The sequence below is a fragment of the Leucoraja erinacea genome, chromosome 29 (assembly GCF_028641065.1).
Source record: "Leucoraja erinacea ecotype New England chromosome 29, Leri_hhj_1, whole genome shotgun sequence".
Classification (NCBI taxonomy): Eukaryota; Metazoa; Chordata; class Chondrichthyes; order Rajiformes; family Rajidae; genus Leucoraja; species Leucoraja erinaceus.
The window spans coordinates 2,751,961-2,778,144 of record NC_073405.1 but is presented as its reverse complement, the minus strand read 5'-3'; the positions used below and the strand labels follow the sequence as shown (position 1 = coordinate 2,778,144).

At 47.8% G+C, this 26,184-nt stretch overlaps 1 protein-coding gene across 1 annotated transcript; it reads right to left on the bottom strand.

Moving 5' to 3' along the window:
* Window positions 1-7,104: 7,104 nt before the first annotated feature.
* znf414 (zinc finger protein 414) lies at window positions 7,105-25,944 on the bottom strand. Its single transcript, XM_055658324.1, has 5 exons — window positions 25,413-25,944; window positions 21,861-22,027; window positions 12,289-12,394; window positions 10,842-11,323; window positions 7,105-9,429 (listed from the first exon to the last, which is right to left on the bottom strand). The coding sequence occupies exons 2-5, from the start codon at window positions 21,952-21,954 to the stop codon at window positions 9,206-9,208; spliced, it is 906 nt and encodes a 301-aa protein (XP_055514299.1). The 5' UTR covers window positions 21,955-22,027; window positions 25,413-25,944; the 3' UTR covers window positions 7,105-9,205.
* Between the last annotated feature and the right edge of the window lie 240 nt (window positions 25,945-26,184).

Genomic DNA, 26,184 nt, shown 5'->3' with positions numbered 1-26,184 from the left:
TGGAACCCAGGTCTCTGGCGCCGTGAGGCAGCAACTCTACCGCTGCGCCACCGTGCTCACCCACACCTTAGGACACAGGTTTAAGGTGAAGTGCAATGGATTTAGTAGGGCCAGTAGCAGTTTGACGTGTAGCTGGCACATGTTGGCCGGTGTGGGCGAGTTGGGCCGAAGGGCCTGTTTCCACGCTGTATCACTCTTTGAATCTGAGGGGTAACTTTTTCCACACAAAGGATGGTGGGTGTCTGGAACGAGCTGCCAGAGGAGGTGATTGAGGCGGGGACTATTGCAACGGTTAAGAAAGAATCAGAGAGGTACAAGGAGGAGGTCATGAGGTCATAAGGAATAGGGCCGTGACTTTGTGTATGACCATATTTAGTACATAGTCTCTTCTGAGTCAGCTTTGCTTCCAAGCCATTCACAAAAGGAGAGCACAAGCCTTTGCCGATATTTTGCGAATAGTTTACTGGAAGTTTGAGTAATTTATGGTGTCCCCACTTCCTCATTCTAACGTGGGGAAGGCGCATACTGGATATGACGATCATTTATTTCAATTGTGAGGACATTGAAGGAACCTGGAGCCTTGTCTCTGTTGTGTTCACACGTCCCATGGCCGTGTAACGATAGCTTCTCCTAAACTCCAGGCACAGAATCAGGCCATTGGGCCCATCATTGAGTATGGAAGTCGGATGTTGCCATACGTATCTGGCAACGTATAAGACGTTGGTGAGGCCACTTTGTGAGGGTCCTGTAGGTAGGAACTGCAGGTGCTGGCTTAAACCAAAGATGGATACACAAATCAGTGGGACAGGCTGCATCTCTGAAGAGAAGGAATGGGTGACGTTTCGGGTTAAGACTCTTCTTCAGACTGATCAGAGAGTATTGTGTTCAGTTCTGGGCGCCGTGATCCAGGAAAGATGTTGTCAAGCTGGAAAGGCTCCAGAGAAGATTTACGTGGATGTTGCCAGGGCTAGAGGGTCTGAGCTCTAGGGAGAGGTTGTATAGACTGGGTCTCTATTCTATTGACTGGGTCTCTATTGTATAGTCTACACAACTAGTCTTCCTTGGTCTCGACCCAAAACGTCGCCTAATTCCTTCGCTCCATAGATGCTGCCTCACCCGCTGAGTTTCTCCAGCATTTTTGTCTACCTTTGATATTTCCAGCATCTGTGGTCCTTTCTCAGACAACAGAGAATGCGGATGGGTTTGTACCTTGAGAACCACCCAACTGACAACTAGAGAGCGGGCCTTAGCTACCAGCTACCTCATAGACCCTCGGACTATCTTTGATCGAACTTTAGTGGCCTTTATCTTGCATTAAACATCATTCACGTTGTTCCTTGTATCTGTCCATTGTGGACGGCTCGATTGTAATCATGTGTTGTCTTTCCGCTGACTGGATAGCACACGACACAAAGCTTTTCACTGTACCTCGGTACACGGGACAATAAACCTAAACCAACTGACTAACTAAGAATCTCTTTAACATTAAAATAAACACAGTCACGTAAAGAAGTCCTGGGGAGAAGGCAGGAGAGTAGGGGATAAGATGGAAACATTGGATCAGCTGTGATTGAATATGATGGGCCGAATGGCCTAATTCTGCTCCTAGCACCTATGAACTTTCTGCCACTATTTTGAAACAGCTTTCACCGTCGGCATGAAAAAAAGGAAAAATTCAACGGCCTCAAAAGACAAAACAAGTCCAACATTCATTTGAAATATTTTATTGGGTCCAACGTTACATTGATAACACTGATGTCAACTTTGTGTACAAGTGCACATGTGGGAACAAATGATGTCCCCACTGGTCTATTGCGTTTACACGTGTCAGCCAGAGGTGACGGAATGACCGAATCACAAAGATTCCACAATGTTATAGTAAAGGGGCCTGTCCTACTTAGGTGATTTTTTTTTCCACGACTTGCCGGCCAGCACCTGTCACAGTGGCCGAAAAATGTCACCATATTGAAAATCCAGCGGTGACCAGAAAAAGGTACGTCTCTTTGGGCGACTACTCACGACCATACAGGCGTCACGTGTCGACATGTCGACACGTGACGCCTGTATGGCCGTGAGTAGTCGCCCAAAGAGTCGTACCTTTTTCTGGTCACCGCTGGATTTTCAACGTTTTGAAAATTTTCAGCCACTGAGTGCCGGCAAGTCACCGAAAACATCGCGTAAGTGGGACAGGCCCTTTAAAGCAAACTGTATATAGTTTGTAGAAATACAATTCAATATTTGACATGCTGGAATAGAAATATATCTTTAAGTATCAACATAGAAATTATAGCAAAAACATGCAAAGAATGAGATCAGAATCTAAAAATGTTAAGTTCCTCTTGCCCGTAAAATTGGATGAAACGTCAAAGTGATTCATTCCCTTCTGATTTCCCCATCTCTACCCACTACACGTGGTTTTTTTAGTTACTGACGGAGCGTTGCGCTAAGCCAACGTTGCGTTGAGTTGGGCGGATGTATATTTATAGTAGCTACTGCCTCAGAGTGAGGTGCAGAGAGAACCACTTCTGGGATGAGCTGGCATTTTCACGAGCTCGAAACAAGAGACATTTGATGGAAATTGCCCAATTACTCCTCCATTAAACCGGGCCAAACCTGTTGTGCAACTTTGCATTCTTTGAGCCTGAAAGTAATTTAAAGTCTTTAAAAAGGCAAATATAAACCACAGCAACGAAAGGAGGGATTTCTGTTGGAATTTGGAACTCGTGGATAAAGTCGTGTGGAAGGAAGAGTTCAATAAAATAGTTTCCCTGAAGATGGGTCTCGACCCGAAACATCATCTATTCCTCCAGAGATACTACCCGAGTTACTCCAGCTTTATTTGTGTCGGGGTGGCGGGACTGTCGTATGCTGGGAGAATGGAGCGGCTGGGCTTGTATACTCTGGAATTTAGAAGGATGAGAGGGCATCTTATTGAAACATACAAGATTATTAAGGGTTTGGACATCAAGGGCTAGAGGCAGGAAGCATGTTCCCGATGTTGGGGGAGTCCAGAACCAGGGGCCACAGCTTAAGAACAAAGGGTAAGCCATTTAGAACGGAGATAAGGAAACACTTTTTCACCCAGAGGGTTGTGAGTCTGTGGAATTCTCTGCCTCAGAGGGCAGTGGAGACCAGTTCTCTGGATACTTTCAAGAGAGAGCTAGATAGGACTCTTAAAGATAGCGGAGTCTTTAAAGATATAGGGAGAAGGCAGGAACAGGGTACTGATTGGGGATGATCAGACATGATCACAGTGAATGGCAGTGCTGGCTCGAAGGGCCGAATGGCCTACTCCTGCACCTATTGTCTATTGTCTATTGTGTCTGTCCAGAGAAAATGATACCCGTACTCTAGTAGACCAAGCGTCTTTAACATGCCCTGTGCTAGCTCCAAACGTAGGCACCGTGCATGGAGCCAGTGGTGGGGTTAGGTCCGCGCCCTGGTGGTGTTAGAGCGGGACTGTGCACTGTCCATGGGCACCCTGGGGGGTTTCCAGGACCGCTGGGCACCGCGGGGAGTTGAACTAGTAGTGTAAGATAGTTGTCTAGTATTTTATCGTTCGTCGTGTTATTATGGTGGTTTGTTTTATCGCTGAACTGTATATATTATTTTAATACTTTAATAAATATTTTTGATTCATATTTTTTTTACATGGAGCCACTGGTCACCCATTAGAGAGTTAGACCGCAAGAAATGGCAGAGAGTTGTGGACGCAGCCCAGCCCATCGCACACACCAACCTCCCTTCCATTGACTCCATCTACACCTCACGCTGCCTCGGCAAGGCCAGCAGCATCATCAAGGACCAGTTCCACCCCCCCGATCACTCCCTCTTCTCCCCTCTCCCATCAGGCACGAGGGTCAGAAGTGTGTGAAAACAAATGCACACACACCTCCAGATTCAGAGGCAAGACAAAAATGCTGGAGAAACTCGACCCGAAACGTCGCCTATCCCCTTCGCTCCATAGATGCTGCTGCACCCGCTGAGTTTCTCCAGCACGTTTTGTCTACCTACAATCTCACACAAATAATAGTTTCAAAACAACAACCCTGGCGCAATGTGAATAACAGGTTATTCCCAGAGGGTGGTCTCTGCTGATTGATGAATAACAGCAGGGGTCAATGACCTGGAGTGTTCAGAGAGAGAGATGCCTGCAATGACAAACAGCACAGTACTCCCTCTTTACCTGACGTACGTGAAGTCAGGAACCAAACAAAATGGTTTTCACCACGTCGTCCTTCCGTGCAAAAATTAAGTAGCATTTGACAGAATTTTCCCACTCGGATTATTTGGATATGTACCAAAAGGAATGTGGGCGGCACGGTGGCGCAGCGGTAGAGTTGCTGCCTCACGGCGCCAGAGACCCGGGTTCGATCCTGACTGCGGGTGCTGTCTGTACGGAGAGCTAGGTAGGGCTCTTAAAGATAGCGGAGTCAGGGGATATGGGGAGAAGGCAGGAACGGGGTACTGATTGGGGATGATCAGCCATGATCACCTTGAATGGCGGTGCTGACTCGAAGGGCCGAATGGCCTACTCCTGCACCTGTTGTCTATTGAGTTTGTATGTTCTCCCGTGACCTGAGTGGGTTTTCTCTCTCTCTCTCTCTCTCTCTGTGCATGCGTGTGTGTGCATGCGTGTGTGCGCGTGTGTGCGAACACACTTATGTGTGCTGTCTCACACTCCCGTGGTCACCAACAAAGCAAGACTAAAACAACAAAATTAGGTGGATAAGGCCCATTAATGGAAATGCACACTCTAAAAAGAGATCATTTTATAGATAGAAACATAGAAACATAGAAATTAGGTGCCGGAGTAGGCCATTCGGCCCTTCGAGCCTGCACCGCCATTCAATATGATCATGGCTGATCATCCAACTCAGTATCCCGTACCTGCCTTCTCTCCATACCCTCTGATCCCCTTAGCCACAAGGGCCACATCTAACTCCCTCTTAAATATAGCCAATGAACTGGCCTCGACTACCCTCTGTGGCAGAGAGTTCCAGAGATTCACCACTCTCTGTGTGAAAAAAGTTCTTCTCATCTCGGTTTTAAAGGATTTCCACCTTATCCTTAAGCTGTGACCCCTTGTCCTGGACTTCCCCAACATCGGGAGCAATCTTCCTGCATCTAGCCTGTCCAACCCCTTAAGAATTTTGTAAGTTTCCATAAGATCCCCTCTCAATCTCCTAAATTCTAGAGAGTATAAACCAAGTCTATCCAGTCTTTCTTCATAAGACAGTCCTGACATCCCAGGAATCAGTCTGGTGAACCTTCTCTGCACTCCCTCTATGGCAATAATGTCCTTCCTCAGATTTGGAGACCAAAAACTGTACGCAATACTCCAGGTGTGGTCTCACCAAGACCCTGTACAACTGCAGTAGAACCTCCCTGCTCCTATACTCAAATCCTTTTGCTATGAAAGCTAAAATACCATTCGCTCTCTTCACTGCCTGCTGCACCTGCATGCCTACTTTCAATGACTGGTGTACCGTGTACCCAGGTCTCGCTGCATCTCCTCTTTTCCTAGTCGGCCACCATTTAGATAATAGTCTGCTTTCCTGTTTTTGCCATGTTGGATAGGACAGGTTTGGAGGGATATGGACCAAACGCGGGCAAGTGGGACTGGGACATGTAGCTGGGACATGTAGCTGGGACATGTAGCTGGGACATGTAGCTGGGACATGTTGGCCGGGACATGTTGGCCGGGACATGTTGGCCGGGTCATGTTGGCTGGGTCATGTTGGCTGGGTCATGTTGGCTGGGACATGTTGGCTGGTGTGGGCAAGTTTCCACGCTGTATCACTATGACTATTCTTCTAGTAATAGACACAAAATGCTGGAGTTACTCAGTGGGACAGGCATCATCTCTGGATAGGGAATTGACCCCATTCCTTCTCTCCAGAGATGCTGCCTGTCCCGCTGAGTTACTCCAGCATTTTGGTGTCTATCTTCGGTTTAAACCAGCGTCTGCAGTTCCTTCGTACAACAATTCTTCCAGTTAATATTTGGATCACAGCATCAATCAAACCCTCATGACGCAAACAGCAGCATCTAACATGGTCTGGGTGTGGACCAATTCAGGCAATTCTGATCCCATGACTGGAAGATGGAGGCCTCATCTCCCAAGATGGCCTCCAACCCAGGAGACAATTTGCATGCTAGCCACAGAAGCCGATCTACAAACTCATATTACAATCGCTCCACACACTTAAACCTCTCCCCGTAAAGCAACATTTCCTCTATACACTGTAAACGGATTGAGGAAACACTTTTTCCTCACAGGGAGTTGTAAGTCTGTGTTATTCTCTGCCTCAAGATGGATACACAATGCTGGAGTAACTCAGTGGGACAGGCAGCATCTCTTAAGAGAAGGAATGGGTGACGTTTCGGGTCGAGACCCTTAAGGGTGAGGCAGCATCTATGGAGGGAAGGAATGGGTGACGTTTCAGGTGGTGGCCGGGTCACTGGATACTTTCAAGAGAGAGCTAGATAACGGATAGTTGAGTCGGGGGATATGGGGAGAAGGCAGGAACGGGGAACTGATTGGGGATGATCAGCCATGATCACATTGAATGGCGGTGCTGGCTCAAGGGGCCGAATGGCCTACTCCTGCACCTATTGTTTATTGTTCATTGATTGTAATCATGAACCTTCTGAATGTTGTAGTCGGCACGGCAGTACTCTGCATATCGCCAACTTTGGACAATTCACCTTTTATTTTTACCAGGCCAATTAACCTACGAACCTGCACGTCTTTGGAGTGTGGGAGGAAACCGAAGATCTCGGAGAAAACCCACCCAGATCACGGGGAGAACGTGCAAACTCCGTACAGACAGCGCCCGTAGTCGGGATCGAACCCGGGTCCCTGGCGCTGTGTTTTGCTGCAAGGCGGCAACTCTACCGCTGTGCCACCGTGACTGCCACGTACGCAACAGAAGCTTTCCACCGGACCTCGCTACACGTGGCAATAAACTAAACTGCACTCTACTGGCGAGGGGGAAAATTGACCAAAGTTGTTTCAACTTTTATAACCTTTGTCCCATAACTAAAGCTCAAGGTCCCAGTGTTTAACCAGTGATATACAAAGCACTCGGACACACGGTCTGAAATGAAAGGTGAGTTTTATAACGTTGGGAGGACATAAAACCACATCATTGCTTTTGAATTTCAGTGGAAAAAGACGGTCAAAAGAGAAATACAAATAGAAAATATTTGGCGCCAAACACACAAGTACGGAGCAGCCAAGATAGCAGTGAAACACAAACTCACACTAGTAATGGTTTGTTCCATAATTAGAAGTTTGAAACTGTCCCAAGAGAGGGTTCACACGATCCAGCACTCATTGACAAAGTGTTTTGTTGCAGCGTTACCACTGGCACTCAGATCTTTCAACAGGGAGATGTCACAACTCGGAAAGAACGGTCTAACAGCGAGAACTATTAGAAAGGCGGACAAAAATCTAGCAAAAAAAAACTAGAAAGAATCAAGCAAAGGTGGACAAAAATGCTGGGGAAACTCAGCGGGTGAGGCAGCATCTATGGAGCGAAGGAATAGGCGACGTTTCGGGTCGAGACCCTTCTGGGTCTCGACCCGAAACGTCACCTATTCCTTCGCTCCATAGATGCTGCCTCACCCGCTGAGTTTCCAGAAGGGTCTCGACCAGAAACGTCACCCATTCCTTCGCTCCATAGATGCTGCCTCACCAGCTGAGTTTCCAGAAAGGTCTCGACCCGAAACGTCACCTATTCCTTCGCTCCATAGATGCTGCCTCACCAGCTGAGTTTCCAGAAAGGTCTTGACCCGAAACATCACCCATTCCTTCGCTCCATAGATGCTGCCTCACCCGCTGAGTTCCTCCAGCATTTTTGTCCACCTTCGATTTTTCCAGTTCTATCTGCAGTTCTATCTTCAACAAACCCGTGGTCAAATAATTAGACAAATGTATAGCAGGGAATCTGCTAAACATCCCCAGAGGGCACCAGGAGGTCAAACGGCAAGAAGTGTGAGCGTCACGTCACGGTGGCTCAGCGGGCAGAGCTGCTGCCTCACAGCGCCAGAGTCCCGCGATCGATCCTGACCACGGGTGCCGACTGTACGGAGTTTGTACGTTCTCCCCGTGGGTTTTTATCCGGGTGCTCCGGTTTCTTCCCACGCTCCAAAGAAGGGTTTCGGCCTGAAACCTTGCCCCATTTCCTTCGCTCCATAGATGCTGCCGCACCCGCTGAGTTTCGCCAGCATTTTTGCGTCTACCTTCGATTTTCCAGCATCTGCAGTTCCTTCTTAAACAGGTTTGTAGGTTAAGTGGCTTCAGTAAAAATCGTAAATTGTCCCGAGAGTGTGTATGTGTAGGATGGCGCCGGCGAACGATCTCGCTGGTCGGCGCAGACTCGATGGGCCGAAGGGCCTGTTTCCGCGCAATAATCTCTAAACTAAAGCGAATATCCTCAGAAGGGGGAAATAAAATCCACAAAGTAGGGGCGAAACAAAAACACCATTGAGTTTAGAACCAGAGTCTCATTCAGCTACATACCTTCATAGCAAATATAAATGGCTATTTCTTTTGTGCAAGCTTGCCTTTATACCTTTATGTCAACTTCCAACATAAGGTGATAGAGATGGGGGGGGGGAGAGAAAGTAAAGGGCCTGTCCCACTTCCCCGTGTTATTCACGAATTCTCCCGAGTTTTCAAATTCGCAGGGAGTCCGTAGGATATATCGTAGCGGCTCGTAATGCCAGCTGTAGGTACTTGGGGCATCAGGTAAGTCAGGACGTTTTTTTCCAGCCAGTTGAAAAATGCCCACGAGTAAAAAAAAAATAGCCCCGCGTACCTAAGGCTGGCATAATGAGTCGCTACGATATATCCACGGACTCCTTACGAACATTCTGCGGGTTTCAAAACTCGGGGGAATCCGTGAATGACTCGGAAAATTGGGACAGACCCTTCACTGTGCCCAGATTTACGGACAATCGCAAAACACACCGCTGAAGTTTCATCTGTGAAGCGGGAATGGTTGGTGTCTGCCTTGCTAGATACACAAGGTCATGAGGGAGAGGAGTAGAATTAGGCCATTTGGCCCATCGAGGCGACTCCGCCATTTAATGAAGGCTGATCTATCTCCCCATCCTGACCCCAATTCTCCTGCCTCCCCCCCCCCCCCCCCACGACCTTTGCCAACCGGCAGGGCATTGCCCCCATGGAAAAAACTCAAGTTAACAGAGATTCACTGAACTGCATTGACAGAGCAGTGTAGTTGTCGGTGGGACTGAGGAACATGCCCGCCTCGCTGGGTAACCTGGCCACCACTGTCTTGTTGTGCCCTTGAATGTGCAATGTCATTTCTTCTCGTGACCCGCTGGTGTAGGGACACTGCAAACAGCTGTACTGGCCCCGGCTGTGTTCCCAAACAATCCTGCTGCTGGAAGTTTGAGCTGCAGGGGAGAGAGAGAAAGAGCGGGACTCAATCAATACTTGACATCCACGTTACGCTTAAAGTATGCAAAGACAAGACAAAGGTTTGGCAAAAATGCTGGAGAAACTCAGCTGGTGAGGCAGCATCTATGGAGCGAAGGAATAGGTGACGTTTCGGGTCGAGACCCGGAAGGGTCTCGACCTGAAACGTCACCTATTCCTTCGCTCCATAGATGCTGCCTCACCCTTAAGGGTCTCGACCCGAAACGTCACCTATTCCTTCGCTCCATAGATGCTGCCTCACCCTTAAGGGTCTCGACCCGAAACGTCACCTATTCCTTCGCTCCATAGATGCTGCCTCACCCGCTGAGTTCCCGGAAGGGTCTCAACCCTGAAACGTCACCCATTCCTTCTCTTAAGAGATGCTGCCTGTCCCACTGAGTTACTCCAGCATTGTGTATCCATCTTCGGTTAAGACTCTTCTTCGGACTGATCAGAGAGTGTTGTGATCAGTTCTGGGCGCCGTGATCCAGGAAAGATGTTGTCAAGCTGGAAAGGCTCCAGAGAAGATTTACATGGATGTTGCCAGGGCTAGAGGGTCTGAGCTATAGGGAGAGGTCATAGTTTAAGGATAAAGGGGAAATATTTTAGGACCGAGATGAGGAAAACTTTTTTCACACAGAGAGTGGTGAATCTCTGGAATTCTCTGCCGCAGAAGGTAGCTGAGGCCACAGTTCATTGGCTATATTTAAGAGGGAGTTAGATGTGGCCCTTGTGGCTAAAGGGATCAGGGGGTATGGAGAGAAGGCAGGAACAGGATACTGAGTTGCATGATCAGCCATGATCATATTGAATGGCGGTGCAGGCTCGAAGGGCCGAATGGCCTACTCCTGCACCTATTTTCTATGTTTCTATGTAAAGACTGGGCCTTAGAATTAAAGGGGAGTTCATTTAAGACTGAGGTGAGAAAAAAAAGTTTTCACCCAGAGAGTTGTGAATTTATGGAATTCCCTGACACAGAGGGCAGTGGAGGCCAAGTCACTGGATGGATTTGCGAGAGAGTTAGATACTCTAGAGGCTAGTGGAGTCAAGGGATATGGGGAGAAGGCAGGCACGGGTTATTGATTGGAGACGATCAGCCATGATCACAATGAATGGTGGTGCTGGCTCGAAGGGCCGAATGGCCTCTTCCTGCACCTATTTTCTATGTTTCTATGTCTCTATTCCCAGTCTACACAACTATGGTTTCATGGTTTCAACCCAAAACGTCGCCTATTCCTTCGCTCCATAGATGCTGCCTCACCCGCTGAGTTTCTCCAGCATTTTTGTCTACATGCCAGGTTTAAAAAAAATCAATAACAAAATGAAAAAAAAATTTATTTACTTCGGAAAGGCAAGAAAATTGTAACTTAAAAATTAAAATACACCTCACCTGGATTTTTCTTCCAGACTGCATTGGAGAAAGGTAGACTTTCAGAAGGGAAGCATGGTGTGAGTCGTGGAAGAGTGGCACTTTGAGCAAGGGGGTAAGGTGCGGGGTGCATGTATGGGATGAAGGGGCCGGGCATGGCAGAGTGCCCCTGTCTGTGAAACCTCAGGCTGGGCGCGGGAAACATCGATGGCTCCAGGAGTGGGAAGGGGTGCGGAGTTGCGGGGAGCAGCGGCATCGAGCTGAGTGAAGAATGTAGGCTTGGCAAGGTGTCGGGGAACAGGGCGACAGGCTTGGAGCTGGGGACACTGCCGGCCCTCCCCAGCTGCATGATAACGCTTTGAAATTTCACTGGCTCCGCAGCGGCTGGCGGCCTGGCTGGCGGGTCCAACTCCGGCGGCAATCTCTTCACCTCCCTGCCGCACACGCTCACGTGTTTGGAGTAGGACTGGTGCTTTTGAAATCGAGATTTACAACTTGGGCACCTACAAAGCAAATCAGTTCATAGTTACGTCTCATATCAACAACATTTAAAAACTGACTCACTTTTAAGTACAGTGTTCTACATTGGAGAGGTCTGGTCGCCAACCTAGAATGTTGCAGGACAGGCAGCATCTCTGGAGAGAAGGAATGGGTGGCGTTTCATGTCGAGACCCTTCTTCAGACTGAGAGTCAGGGGAGAGGGAGACACGGAGATATGGAAGGGGAACAACGTGAGTTCTGACACACCTTACATTCTCTGTGTCACCCATCCCCATCTCTGTGTCTCCCTCTCCCCCGACTCTCAGTCTGAAGAAGGGTCTCGACACGAAACGCCACCCATTCCTTCTCTCCAGAGATGCTGCTTGTCCCGCTGAGTTACTCCAGCTGTTTGCGTCTATCTTCGGAGTAGACCAGCATCTGCAGTTCCTTCCTACGCATAGAAGGTTGCAGGGTTACGTCACGTCACCTACCAAGGAGACAAGTGACCCAGGTTAATACATCAGTGCCACACTGTCCTGCTCAAAGTGCTGCCTTTGGACTAGAGATTAAATCCAGGCTATGCCTGTTTGTCCACTGGTTCAAACATTCCCAATTTGATGGGTGGAAAAGTGCTAACATGTCTTCCTCGTATGTTGCAAAACATATTTGGCAAATAAAATCCGATTCTGATATATGTGTTAGAACTCAGGCCCAAGTCAGTGATTGCATTCAAATGCAATAAATGACTTGGGGGAGGGATGGCACAGTGGCGCAGCGGGTAGAGCTGCTGCCCCACACCGCCAGAGGCCCGGGTTCGATCCTGACTACGGGTGCTGTGTGTACGGAGTTTGTACGTTCACCCAGGGACCCGCGTGGGTTTTGTCCGGGTGCTTCCGGCTTCCTCCCAGAGCACCGATTTGTGCCGTGAGATCTCGCTGGGTGGATTAGTAGCGGGGGTCCATTGGAAGGGGTCTGATGGTCAACTTACTTGTAGTATCGGTTTGGTTTATAATGAGTTTTCAAGTGATTCATCAGCTGATGCATGGAGGGGAAAGATTCATTGCAGGCATTTGCACAACATTTATACACTCTCCCTAAAACAAAACACAAAGAGAAAGCAACACATGCTGTCATTGTTTGACGATTTAACATAGTAATTTCATTCTAGAAAATGAATGCAGCACACGTGGCACAGCGGTAGAGTTGCTGCCTCACAGCGACAGCGACCCGGGTTCGATCCTGACTACGGGTGCTGTCTGTACGGAGTTTGCACGTTCTCCCCGTGACCTGTGTCGGTTTCCTCCCACCCTCCAGTGACGTGCAGGTTTGTAGGTTCATTGGCCCTCTGTAAATTGTCCCTAGTGTGTGGGATAGAACTGGTGTACGGGTATGATCGATGGTCGGCATGGACTCGGTGGGCAGAAGGGCCCGTTCCCACGCTGTATCTCTAAACATGATTAAACCAGTCTGGTATACCTAAGATAGACACACAAAAAACTCAGCGGGGTCGGGAAGCATCGCTAGAACAAAGGAATATGCGATGTTTCAGTCTGAAACAGGGTCTCGACCCGAAACATCACCTTTTGTTTTCTCCAGAGATGCTGCCTGACCCACAGAGTTACTCCAGCATTTTGTGTCTATCTTTGGTGTAAACCAGCATCTGCAGTTCCTTCCTGCACAGTCTGGTATACAGTCTAGCCTTGTTATTATGGACCCGTTTGTAACGGATTTAGTTTATAGTGGACAGTGAATACAATGAATCAGACACTACCATCTCTATATGAACACAGGCTGCTGTGAGGAGCAGCACCTCATATTCCGCTTGGGCAGTCTGCACCCTAGCGGCATAAACATTGACTTCTCCAATTTCCTGTCCCATCTGCTCTGCTTGCATCTGCACCTGTCCATCTACTCGCATTTGGCCCATATATCCCTCTAAACCTGCTTTATCCATGTACCCATCTAAATGCTTCTTAACATTTGCGATAGTCCCAGCCTCAACCCTCCTCCGGCAGCTCGTTCCATACACCTACCACCCTTTGTGTAAAAAAGGTAACTCCTCAGATTCCTATTAAATCTTCCCCCCCCCCCCCCCCCCCCTCCCTCCTCTCCCCCTCACAATAAACCTATGTGCTTCTCGATTCCCCTACTCTGGGCAAAAGACTCCATGCCATTAATCTATCTTTTCCCCTGGTGATCTCATACGTTATAAGATTATTGCCTCGTCCTCCTGCACTCCAAGGAATAAAGTCCTAGCTTTGTGCCTTTACACTTATCTATTGATAATCTAAGACCTTCTGGCCCAGTCCTTACACGCAGGACCTCTCTTCTGCCTTTTTGGTCACTGGCAATAGACTATAGGTGCAGGAGTAGGCCATTCGGCCCTTCGAGCCAGCACCGCCATTCAATATGATCATGGCTGATCATCCAACTCAGTATCCCGTACCTGCCTTCTCTCCATACCCTCTGATCCCTTTAGCCACAAGGGCCACATCTAACTCCCTCTTAAATATAGCCAATGAACTGGCCTCAACTACCCTCTGTGGCAGAGAGTTCCAGAGATTCACCACTCTCTGTGTGAAAAAAGTTCTCCTCATCTCGGTTTTAAAGGATTTCCCCCTTATCCTTAAGCTGTGACCCCTTGTCCTGGACTTCCCCAACATCGGGAACAATCTTCCTGCATCTAGCCTGTCCAACCCCTTAAGAATTTTGTAAGTTTTAATAAGATCCCCTCTCAATCTCCTAAATTCTAGAGAGTATAAATCGAGTCTATCCAGTCTTTCTTCATAAGACAGTCCTGACATCCCAGGAATCAGTCTGGTGAACCTTCTCTGCACTCCCTCTATGGCAATAATGTCCTTCCTCAGATTTGGAGACCAAAACTGTACGCAATACTCCAGGTGTGGTCTCACCAAGACCCTGTACAACTGCAGTAGAACCTCCCTGGTCCTAAAAGATTTCCCCCTTATCCTTAAACTGTGACCCAATTCACTTCAGTTTTGAGTATCCTAACACGTATATAGTCGCACTACACACGGAACATGGTTAGCGTTGGAAGGAATTGCAGATGCTGGTTTACACTGAAGATAAGACACAAAATGCTGGAGTAACTCAGCGGGTCAGGCAGCATCTCTGGAAAAAAGGAATAGGTGACTTTTCGGGTCTGAAGAAGGGTCTCGACCAAAACTGTCCCATTCCTTCTCTCCAGAGATGCTGCCTGACCCGCTGGGTTACTCCAGCATTTTGTGTCTATCTGTAGTTAGTGCTCCACCTCAAAACTAAACCAAAACTTTAAATCCTTGCTTCTCAAAGTGGCCAATTCTTACCCCCGCCCCATCTCTGTAAACTACAGCTAAGATAATCTTAATAGGAAGCACTTCGTGAAGACACAATTATTGGAGCTAACATCAGCCTTGGCAACTTGTCACATCCTGTTGGAGAAACATATTAACTGACACAAAAAGCTGGAGTAACTCAGCGGGACAGGCAGCATCTCTGGAGTGAAGGAATTGGTGACGTTTTGGGTCGAGCCCTTATTTCGGGCTTACTCCAGCACTGAAACACTGTGTCTATCTTCGGTTTGAACCAGCATCCGCAGTTCCTTCCTAAACAATAGGAACACATTAATGTTCCTTCCTGGCAGCTAGTGTGAAATGAAACCACTGAACATTTGACTGAGAATGCACTTCTCACGATACATCCTCGCTAATTCATTGCTGTTTTTCATGGAAACAGGATATCTGTCTCAGTCTACTTTAATCTCTAACAGAACTTTGGTAAATCGATGTCCTGGGCCTCCTCCATTGTCAGAGGGAGATACAATGCAAATTGGAGGAACAGCTCCTCATATTTCGCTTGGGCACCTTACACCCCAGCAGTGTGAACATTGATCATTGATTTCTCTAATAGACAATAGACAATAGGTGCAGGAGTAGGCCATTCGGCCCTTCGAGCCAGCACCACCATTCAATGTGATCATGGCTGATCATCCCCAATCAGTACTCCGTTCCTGCCTTCTCCCCATATCCCCCGACTCCGCTATTTTTAAGAGCCCTATGTAGCTCTCTCTTGAAAGCATCCAGAGAACCGGCCTCCACCGCCCTCTGAGGCAGAGAATTCCACAGACTCACAACTCTCTGTGAGAAGTGTTTCCTCGTCTCCGTTCTAAATGGCTTACCCCTTATTCTTAAACTGTGGCCCCTAGTTCTCGACTCCCCCAACATCGGGAACATGTTTCCTGTCTCTAGCGTGTCCAAACCCTTAACTTCAAGTAACGCCGGCATCTCCCCCCCTCTCTATCCCTCCCCAACCCAAGTCGTACCAGCCGTCTTGTTGAATCTCATTGTCTGCAACTCGTTCTCACCGGGTATATCTCTCGTTTCCCTCTCCCCCGACTCTCAGTCTAAAGAAGGGTCTCGACCTGAAACGTCACCCATTCCTTCTCTCCAGAGAGATGCTGCCTGTCCCGCTGAGCTACACACACACACACACACACACACGAGACGGGTTTAGGAAACCTGGAGGAAACCCACGCAGGTCACGGGGAGAACGTACAAACTCTGCACAGACAGCACCCGTAGTCAGGATCGAACCCGGGTCACCGGCGCTGTGAGGCAGCAGCTCTACCCGCTGCGCCACCGTGCCGCCCAGCGGGTCAGGCAGCATCTGCGAGAAGAGAACCGGCCACACAGATGCTGCCCGACCTGCTGAGTCTTCCCAGCAGATGTGGATAGTCACCCTTATGGGATGGAACGCTGAGGCTCTACAAGGCGCTGGTCAGGGCGCGTTTGGAATATTGTGTGTAATTTTGGGCAACATATCTGAGGAAGGATGTGCCGGCTATGGAGAGGGTGCACAGGAATGATCCCAGGAATGAGTAGGCTATGATGAGCATTTGTCGGCACTGGGCCTGTACTCGCTGGAGTTTAGAAGCACGAGGGGGGACCTCATTGAAACATACAGAATAGTGAAAGGCCTGGATAGAGTGGATGTGAAGAGGATGTTTCCACTAGTGGGAGAGTCTAGGACTAGAGGTCACAGCCTCAGAATTAAAGGATGTTCTTTTAGGAAGGAGATGAGGAGGAATTTCTTTAGTCAGAGGGTGGTGAATCTGTGGGATTCATTGCCACAGACGGCTGTGGAGGCCAAGTCAGTGGATATTTTTAAGGCAGAGGTAGACAGATTCTTGATCAGTACGGGTGTCAGAGGTTATGGGGAGAAGGCAGGAGAATGGGGTTAGGAGGGAGAGATAGATCAGTCATGATTGAATGGCGGAGCAGACTTGATGGGCCGAATGGCCCAATTCTGTTCCTATCACATGAGCTTACGACCTTATTGATCCTAGAGAGCTTCTGTCACCACACAAGGAAAAGTCAACTTGCAGTTTGTCAGTGGATTGCAAAAGACAAACTTTACATAAAGAGTTCACCAGCAATTGACCAGAACATTAGGTTCTCAGCTAATCTTCAGCAAACTTCTTCAGTTTGGTCACTTACCTGCGTGAGGCCGGAGTGACCGAGCTCTGGAACTTATTAATAGGATTTTAAAAGAGATTACTGATCGTTTAAAAATTACCGATGATTCCTCTTTCACCCATGTCCCTGGTACAAAGTTTAGTTTAGAGATACAGCGTGGAAACAGGCCCTTTGGTCCACCGAACCCATGCAGACCAGCGATTGCCCCTGGAGTATCTAGTCCTACCCTACAAACACACATATAACCATATAACAATTACAGCACAGAAACAGGCCATCTCGGCCCTACAAGTCCATGCCGAACAAATTTTTTTTTTTTCCCTTAGTCCCACCTGCCTGCACTCATACCATAACCCTCCATTCCCTTCTCATCCATATGCCTATCCAATTTATTTTAAAATGATACCAATGAACCTGCCTCCACCACTTCCACTGGGAGCTCATTCCACACTGCTACCACTCTCTGAGTAAAGAAGCTCCCCCTCATATTACCCCTAAACTTCTGTCCCTTAATTCTGAAGTCATGTCCTCTTGTTTGAATCTTCCCTATTCTCAAAGGGAAAAGCTTGTCCACATCAACTCTGTCTATCCCTCTCATCATTTTAAAGACCTCTATCAGGTCCCCCCTTAACCTTCTGCGCTCCAGAGAATAAAGACCTAACTTATTCAACCTATCTCTGTAACTTAGTTGTTGAAACCCAGGCAACATTCTAGTAAATCTCCTCGGTACTCTCTCTATTTTGTTGACATCCTTCCTATAATTGGGCGACCAAAATTGTACACCATACTCCAGATTTGGTCTCACCAATGCCTTGTACAATTTTAACATTACATCCCAGCTTCTATACTCAATACACACTAGGGGCGATTTACAGAAGGCAATTAACCTACAAGCCTGAGATAGGCACATAAAGCTGGAGTAACTCAGCAGGACGGGCAGCATCTCTGGGGAGAAGGAATAGGTGATGTTTCGGGTCAAGACCCTGCTTCAGACGGAGACTCAGGGGAAAGGGAAACAAGAGATATAGATGGTGAAGTAGAGATATATAGAACAAATGAATGAAATATATGCAAAACAAGTAACGATCATAAAAGAACCAGGCCGTTATTAGTTGTGGGTAGATAAAAATGCTGGAGAAACTCAGCGGGTGAGGCAGTATCTTTTGAGCGAAGGAAATAGGTGACGTTTCAGGTCTAGGCCCTGGTTAGTTGTGGCCGAGGTGAAAACGAGTTGCAGACAATGAGACTCAACAAGATGACTTTGAAGCTGGTACAACTTGGGTGGGGGAGGGATGGAGAGAGAGAGAGACAGAGAGGGGATGTAAGGGTTACTTGAAGTTAGAGAAACCAATCTCACGCCACTGGGTTGAAAGCTGCCCAAGCGAATCGTACAAAGCTGCACGTCTTTATAACGAGGGATGAAGCTGAGCCTTCAGCAGCCGCTCCAGTGGACCGAGCGTGCGGGCCGCCTGGACTTTGGAAAATGGCGGTGTCACGCAAGTGTAATTTCTGCAAAAAGAGTTTCACTGTCGGGCAGCTGAACGTGCGTCAAATAATACACCAGGGACCCAGTGAGTTTGTGAACGTGAATATTTCTCTCCTCCGGAGAGGAGTGCATCAGTTTCGATTTGGATTATGCCTAAAGTTATCCAAATGAACGTGCTATTGTTGTATGATATGAGATGATACAATAGAACTCCTTATATATCCCACGAGGGAAGTTGTACTTGTACATGTTTTGGCCATTGGGGCTCGTTTGTATTGAATAGTTAAACAATAATAATTCTTGTTTAAAAAAAATTAAAATGGGGGGAAAAAGATTTAATATGAATCTGAGGCGTCACTTTTCTTTTTTTTTTTTTTTTTTTAAACACCAATGGTTGTGGGTGTACGGAACGAGCTGTCGGAGGAGGCAGTTGTGGCTGGGACTATCACTACAGTTGGGCAGGTACATGGGTAGGACAGGTTTGGATGGATATGGGCCAAACGCAGGCAGGTAGAGATAGTGTCGATGGGGCATGTTGGCCAGTGTGGGCAAGTTGGGCCGAAGGGCCTGTTTACAAACTTACAAAATTCTTAAGGGGTTGGACAGGCTAGATGCAGGAAGATTGTTCCCGATGTTGGGGAAGTCCAGTACAAGGGGTCACAGCTTAAGGATACGGGGGAAATCTTTTAGGACCGAGATGAGAAAAACTTTTTTACAAAGAGAGTGGTGAATCTCTGGAACTCTCTGCCGCAGAGGGGAGTCGAGGCCAGGTCATTGGCTATATTTAAGAGGGAGGTAGATGTGGCCCTTGGGGCTAAGGGGATCAGGGGGTATGGAGAGAAGGCAGGTACGGGATACTGAGTTGGATGATCAGCCATGATCATATTGAATGGCGGTGCAGGCTCGAAGGCCCGAATAGCCTACTCCTGAACCTAATTTTCTATGTTTCTATGTTTTTACACACTGGGTGACGCTAGGGTTTTAACAGATCATATACAGGATTGAAAATGAATAAATTACAGTACGGCAACACGAGGGGCTGATTTCACATTCGTCGGTAATGGAAGAAGCAAAGAGAATTCACGTCGAGATTGGACATGGCTGATAAAGGCATGGAAGGGCTGAGTGTGGCTGGCTTAGTACTCCTTGCTCTTGTTCGCCCCCTGCTGTAAACATGGATACACTACGGCAAAGCATTAAACACGTCTCCTACAAACTAGAAAATGAACACTTTTATTCAACTTAGTTTGCATCCATCTGTAGATGCACAGAGGCTCTTGCCCGGACTAGGGGAATCGTGGACCAGAGGACGTAGGGTTTAAGGTGAAGGGAAAAGGATTTAATAGGAATCTGAGGGTTAATTTTTCAACACAGTGGGTGTATGGTTCTAGCTGCTGGAGGAGGTAGTTGAGGCTGGGACATTCACAACGCTTAACAGTTGGATAGGTGCATGGATAGGACGGGTTTGGAGGGATATGGACCAAGCGCGGGGCAGGTGGGACTAGTGTAGCTGGGACATGTTGGCCGGTATGGGCAAGTTGGGCCGAAGGGCCTGTATCACTCTATGACTCTACTTGGCAAAAGCCAAAGGATTCAACCTCACTTTTAAGCTTTCGGAAGGAAGTGCAGATGCTGGTTTACACCGAAGATGAACACAGAATGCTGGAGTAACTCAGCGGGACAGGCAGCATCTCTGGAGAGAAGGAACGGGTGACGTTTCGGGACGAGACCCTTCCTCAGTAATGTCCTTGAGCTTTGTCCCCTTCGATCTGTCGTTTTCACGCCTTGCCCTTCCATATCCGTGCGTCTCCCTCTCCCCCGACTCTCAGTCTGAAGAAGGATCTCGACCCGAAACGTCACCCATTCCTTCTCTCCGGAGATGCTGCCTGTCCCGCTGAGTTACTCCAGCATTTTGTGTCTATCTTCACTCTTAGCCAACAATTACAACTTATACCAGCCCCCAGCAGCAGAGGGCGATCTTGTTCAATAGTCGATCACAAGATGGCTCATTAATGAAACTAACTTAAATTCATTCTGGTGTCAAACTGGTTTAAGAGTTATATTCAGGTCTTGGATAAGTTTAGTTAGGTTTGCCAGGTTAATTCCCGGGATGGCAGGACTGACATATAATGAAAGAATGGGTCGACTGGGCTTGAATTTAGAAGGATGAGAGGGTATCTTACAGAAACATATACAATTCTTAAAGGTAGACAAAAGTGCTGGAGAAACTCAGCGGGTGCAGCAGTATCTATGGAGCGAAGGAAATAGGCAACGTTTCGGGACGAAACGTTGCCTATTTCCTTCGCTCCATAGATGCTGCTGCACCCGCCGAGTTTCTCCAGCACTTTTGTCTATCTTCGATTTTCCAGCATCTGCAGTTCCTTCTTAAATACAATTCTTAAAGGATTGGACAGGCTACACACTGGAAAAAAATGTTCCCGATGTTTGGGGGAGTCCAGAACCAGGGGTCACACAGTTTAAGAATAAGGGGTAGGCCATTTAGGACTGAGATGAGGAAAAACCTTTTCACCCAGAGAGTCGTGAATCTGTGGAATTCTCTGCCACAGAAGGCAGTGGAGGCCAATTCACTGGATGTTTTCAAGAGAGAGTTAGATTTAGCTCTTAGGGCTGACGGAATCAAGGGATATGGGGAAAATGCTGGAATGGGGTACTGATTGTGGATGATCAGCCATGATCGTATTGAATGACGGTGCTGGCTCGAAGGGCCGAATGGCCTACTCCTGCACCTATTTTCTGTGTTGCTATGAAACTTTGCCTGTAAAGTCCATGATTCTGACAGGCGTAACGCATTATAATCCAGGGCGGCATGGTGCTGTTGCGGTCTTATATTGCCCTTCGGCCCCTCTGAAGCTGTGCTGACCATCGATCTCCCCGTACACCAGCACTATCCTATGCACACTGGGGAGGATTTACAGAAGCCAATTAACCTACAAACCTGCAAGTCTTTGGAGTGTGGCAAGAAACATGTTCCTGATGTTGGGGGAGTCCAGAACCAGGGGCCGCAGTTTAAGAACAAGGGGTAAGCCATTTAGAACGGAGATGAGGAAGCACCTTTTTCACACAGAGAGTAGTGAGTCTGTGGAATTCTCTGCCTCAGGTTCCCTGGATGCTTTCAAGAGAGAGCTAGATAAGGCTCATAAAGATAGCGCAGGGGATATGGGGAGAAGGTAGGAACAGGGTACCGATTGTGGATGATCAGCCATGATCACATTGAATGGCGGTGCTGGCTCAAAGGGACGAATGGCCTACTCCTGCACCTATTGTCTATTGATTCCGTTAGCCCCAAGAGCTATATCAAACTCTCTCTTGAAAACATCCAATGAATTGGCCTCCGTTGCAAAGAAATCGACAGATTTGCAACTCTCGGGGTGGAAAGGTTTTTCCTCATCTCAGTCATTCTCTGTGTCTATCTCTCCCCTTCTCCCTCCTCGCACCCACAATGACTGTTGTTGGTCCAACCAAAGGGATGGTTAATCTGGCAAGGCTCTGGAACCAAAGGTGCAGGAAAACCGGTGGTGGACCTGTACGAGGCTACACTTTAAACAGTCGCGTGTTAACCGCGTGCAATCTTGCTCATACCCGCCATCGACAATGTGGTGGCCACCACCCTCTTTTCTGACTCCGTCTTGTAAGACATGGTTTTGGCCAGGGCTGGGGCTGGGGCTGTGCTCATCGTAGGGTGAAGACTCCAATGAGAAGGATCCAACACCAAGCTCCAAGCAAAGCAGCTTCTTATCCCGACGGTTCTGTTTGCAGAGGGAAACAAAAGTTGAAATTACTCTCCAAAAAAGAAAAACATGCCCCAAAATAAATTGGCTGCAAGATGAAGATAAACACAAAGTGTTGGAGTATCTCAGCGGGTCAGGCAGCGTTAACCCCATGACAGATACTCTCCAAACTCCAAGCGCGATGGGTTTCAAGAGCTCATGCACAAGAGACAGAGTCATGTGTAGGAAGGAACTGCAGAGGCTGGTTTACCAAACAAAAAGCTGGAGTAACTCAGCGGGACAGGCAGCATCTCTGGAAGTTTCTTATCGAAACTTACAAATTTCTTAAGGGGTTGGACAGGCTAGATGCAGGAAGAATGTTCCCGATGTTGGGGAAGTCCAGGACAAGGGGTCACAGCTTAAGGATAAGGGGGAAATCCTTTAAAACCGAGATGAGAATAACTTTTTTCACACAGAGAGTGGTGAATCTCAGGAACTCTCTGCCCCAGAGGGTAGTTGAGGCCAGTTCATTGGCTATATTTAAGAGGGAGTTAGATGTGGCCCTTCTGGCTAAGGGGATCAAGGGGTATGGAGAGAAGGCAGGTACGGGATACTGAGTTGGATGATCAGCCATGATCATATTGAATGGCGGTGCAGGCTCGAAGGGCTGAATGGCCTACTCCTGCACCTAATTTCTATGTTTCTATGAAAAGGAATGGGTGACGTTTCGGGTCTAAACCCCTTCTGAAGAAGAATTGCTCCAACATTTTGTGTCTATATTCGGTTTAAACCAGCATCTACAGTTCCTTCCTACACAAGGACCTGTCCATCACTGCATTAATAATACTTAATGACGGCCTCCAATGCTTGTGGCAATCAATTCCACAGATTACATTACGAAAACTCATCTTGTTTATTTGTATGCGTGCGAGTATGTGTGATCCTGAAACTATGCCAAAACGGCACACGATAGCGCTACAATTTTGGGCACACCTTACTCACCATTGTCCTGTGGCAAGTTTCATTCAGGTTGATGGTATATTTTACAAGTTATTCATATTTTAAATTTTACAAAATCCACTTTGACAAAAATCAGTTCCATCTGCACAGCCCGTTAGCAACAATGGAATCCTGAATCTCATTTACATAAAAATTTGCTCTTTTCAAAACATTTCCGTTTTATTCAAATTCTTCCGATTTCATTCACAATTGGATCGCAAATCTCATTTGCATAAAAACCTTTACATTATAAAAATAAAAAAATCGCGGAAAAAAGACTCCCTTCTAAAAATAATCATTGTGATTTTCATTGCGTTGGGGGAGTTCTGTGCGATGAGGGGGAATGGAGGGGGATAGGGGAAGGAGGAGGGATGGCGAGGTAAAGGCATTGGGGGAACAGACCTCCTGTGTGACAGGGACCCAACGGGTCCCACTTGATTTAGTATATATATATTACTAAAACTCTCATCTTGTTTGTTTGTTTGTATGCGTGTCTGTGGTGAGTGTGATTCTCCACCGCCCTCTGAGGCAGAGGATTCCACAGACTCACAACTCTCTTGTGTGAAAAAGTGTTTCCTCGTCTCCGTTCTAAATGGCTTACTCCTTATTCTTAAACTGTGGGCCCTGGTTCTGGACTCCCCCAATATCGGGAACATGTTTCCTGCCTCTAGCGTGTCAAACCCTTAATTTGAAAGGTCAGTCCGGAAATGTGAAATGCCCCCAGAACCTCACCTACAGGCGAGGTCAAAAGATCATAGAACTACTTCTGGTCAAATCAATGCAAACTGGGAGCACAGAAATTACATTGAGATCATAAGATCATGTGATAGGAGTAGAATTAGGCCATTCGGCCCATCCAAGTCTATTCCGCCATTCAATCGTGGCTGATCTTGGACATCCAGGAGCGAAAAAGACTACAAAAATTTGTGACCACTGCCCAGTTCATCACCTGCTTTGACCTCCCCACCATCAAAGGGATCTATCGCAGTTATTGCCTCAAAAAGGCAGCCAAAATCATCAAGGACCCACACCATCGTGGCCGCACACTCATCACACCACTTGCATCGGGAAGAAGGTACAGGAGCCTGAAAACTGTAACTTCCAGGTTCAGGAACAGCTTCTTCCCCACAGCCATCAAACACAATGCTCTGAGCTCTGAACTGCAAAAGACTATATTATTATTGTACTATATTTGTTATTTATTGAATTTTTTTTTTTTTTCCCCATACAAGTTTGTTTTATGTACAACGTTTACACATTCACATATTGTGTTGTGCTGCAGTGAGTAAGAATTTCATTGTCCCGTCCTGGACATAACAATAAAATATTCTTGATCTCTCCCTCCTAACCCCATTCTCCTGCCTTCACCCCATAACCCCTGACACCCGCACTAATCAAGAATCTATCTATCTCTTGCCTTAAAAACATCCACTGACTTGGCCTCCACAGCCGTCCAGAAATCTATCCAGAAATGTTCATGATTAGCTACACGAAAGTCGGGTTAAGGGGCCGAAAATTAATGTTAGAATTTACCCAGAAGATAAGACACAAAATGCTGGAGTAACTCAGCGGGACAGGCAGCATCTCTGGAGAGAAGGAATGGGTTGGAGACCCTTCTGCAGACCCAGCACGGTGGCGCAGCGGTAGAGTTGCTGCCTCACAGCGCCAGAGACCCGGGTTCGATCCTGACTGCGGGTGCTGTCTGTACGGAGTTTGTACGCTCGCCGCCCCCCTTGACCGCGTGGGCTCTCTCCGGGTGCTCCGGTTCCCCCCCCACACTACAAAGACGTGTGGGTTTGTAGGTTAATCGGCTTCTTAATTGTAAATTGCCCCTTGTGTGTGTGTGTGTGTGTAGGGTGGAGTTAATGTAAAGGTCGGCATGAACTTGCTGGGCCCAAAGGCCTGTTTCCGTGTCGTATCTCTAAGCCAACAACAAAAAGCAGCTGGTATTTTATACCAAAGATTAAATACACAAAAATGCTGGAGTAACTCAGCGGGGCAGGACAGGACATGCAGCAATCGCACCCTTCGTCAGACTCAATTTTCGTGCAGTTTCAATGTTTAAAATGTATTTGAAAAGTCACTCAGGAAATGTGAAATTCCCCAAGTGGCCGAGAATCAGTTTCACCAGAAACGTAAACAAAACAGAAGCGCGAAAGAGGGAGGGAGGGGGGGGGGAAGGAGAGGATGGGTGGGGGGAGAGGGGAGAGAGCGTGGGTGGGGGGGAGAGCGAGGGAGGGTGAGAGAGGATGGGTGTGGGGGTAGGGAAGGAGATGGGGAGAGAGTGGGTGGGTGGGAGGGAGGGTGAGAGTTAGGGGGAGAGAGGGAGGGGGTGGCGGAGATGGAAGGAGACAGAGAGAGACGGAGGAAACACAGTTGGGAGCTCCCCCTGAATGGGTGATCAACTCCCCCTGAATGCACTCACCGCCTGCCCTCACGAAGTCCCCGGTCACTGCTGCTTCCTGTAGCAATATGTCGCTGGCTTCACTGGTCGCTGGCTCCACTGGGCCCTGGCTACACTGTAGCAGTGAATGTCGCTGGCTACACTGGATCCTGGCTACACTGTAGCAATATGTCGCTGGCTACACTGGGCCCTGGCTACACTGTAGCCATGTTTCTGAGCAGTGGCTGTATCGCGATGCTGTGTGGCGGGGCGGTCGCTGTATGAAGTAAGAAGCTGCTGCTGCTGCCGATCAGAGGCTCATCACACAAGCTGCCTGCGCGCAGTAACACACACACACACACGAAATACACAACCCTAAACAACTCTGCACGGTGAAGCACCCACGCGTACAGGCACAGAAACAAGGAACTGCAGATGTGTCGGAAGGAACTGCAAGTTTTATGACCTAATTCTACTCCTATAACTTGTGGGCTGCAGATGCTGCTTTGGTTCTGGTTGAACCAAAATGCTGGAGTATAACTCAGCGGTACAGGCAGCGTCTCTGGATAGAAATCACCCATTCCTTCCCTCCAATGATGCTGCCTGTCCAGCTGAGTTACTCCAGCATTCTGTGTGTCTATCGTTGATATAAACCGCAGCATCTGCAGTTCCTTCCTACACATTTTACGTGTTTACTTTTACTTTACCTCAGAGATACAGCGCGGAAACCAGGCCATTCGGCCCGCGATCCGTACACTAGTTCTATCCTACACCCGAGGGACGATTTACAGAAGCCAATTAACCTGCAAACTCG

Coding starts and splice junctions, on each gene's coding strand:
- znf414 (XM_055658324.1), bottom strand. CDS start 21,954: ATGAGCACAGCCCCAGCCCCAGCCCTGGCCAAAACCATGTCTTACAAG. Junction 12,395..21,860: donor CACCACATTGTCGATGGCGG/GTATGAGCAAGA, acceptor GTTTTGTTTTAG/GGAGAGTGTATAAATGTTGT. Junction 9,430..10,841: donor AGTCTGGAAGAAAAATCCAG/GTGAGGTGTATT, acceptor TCTCCCCTGCAG/CTCAAACTTCCAGCAGCAGG.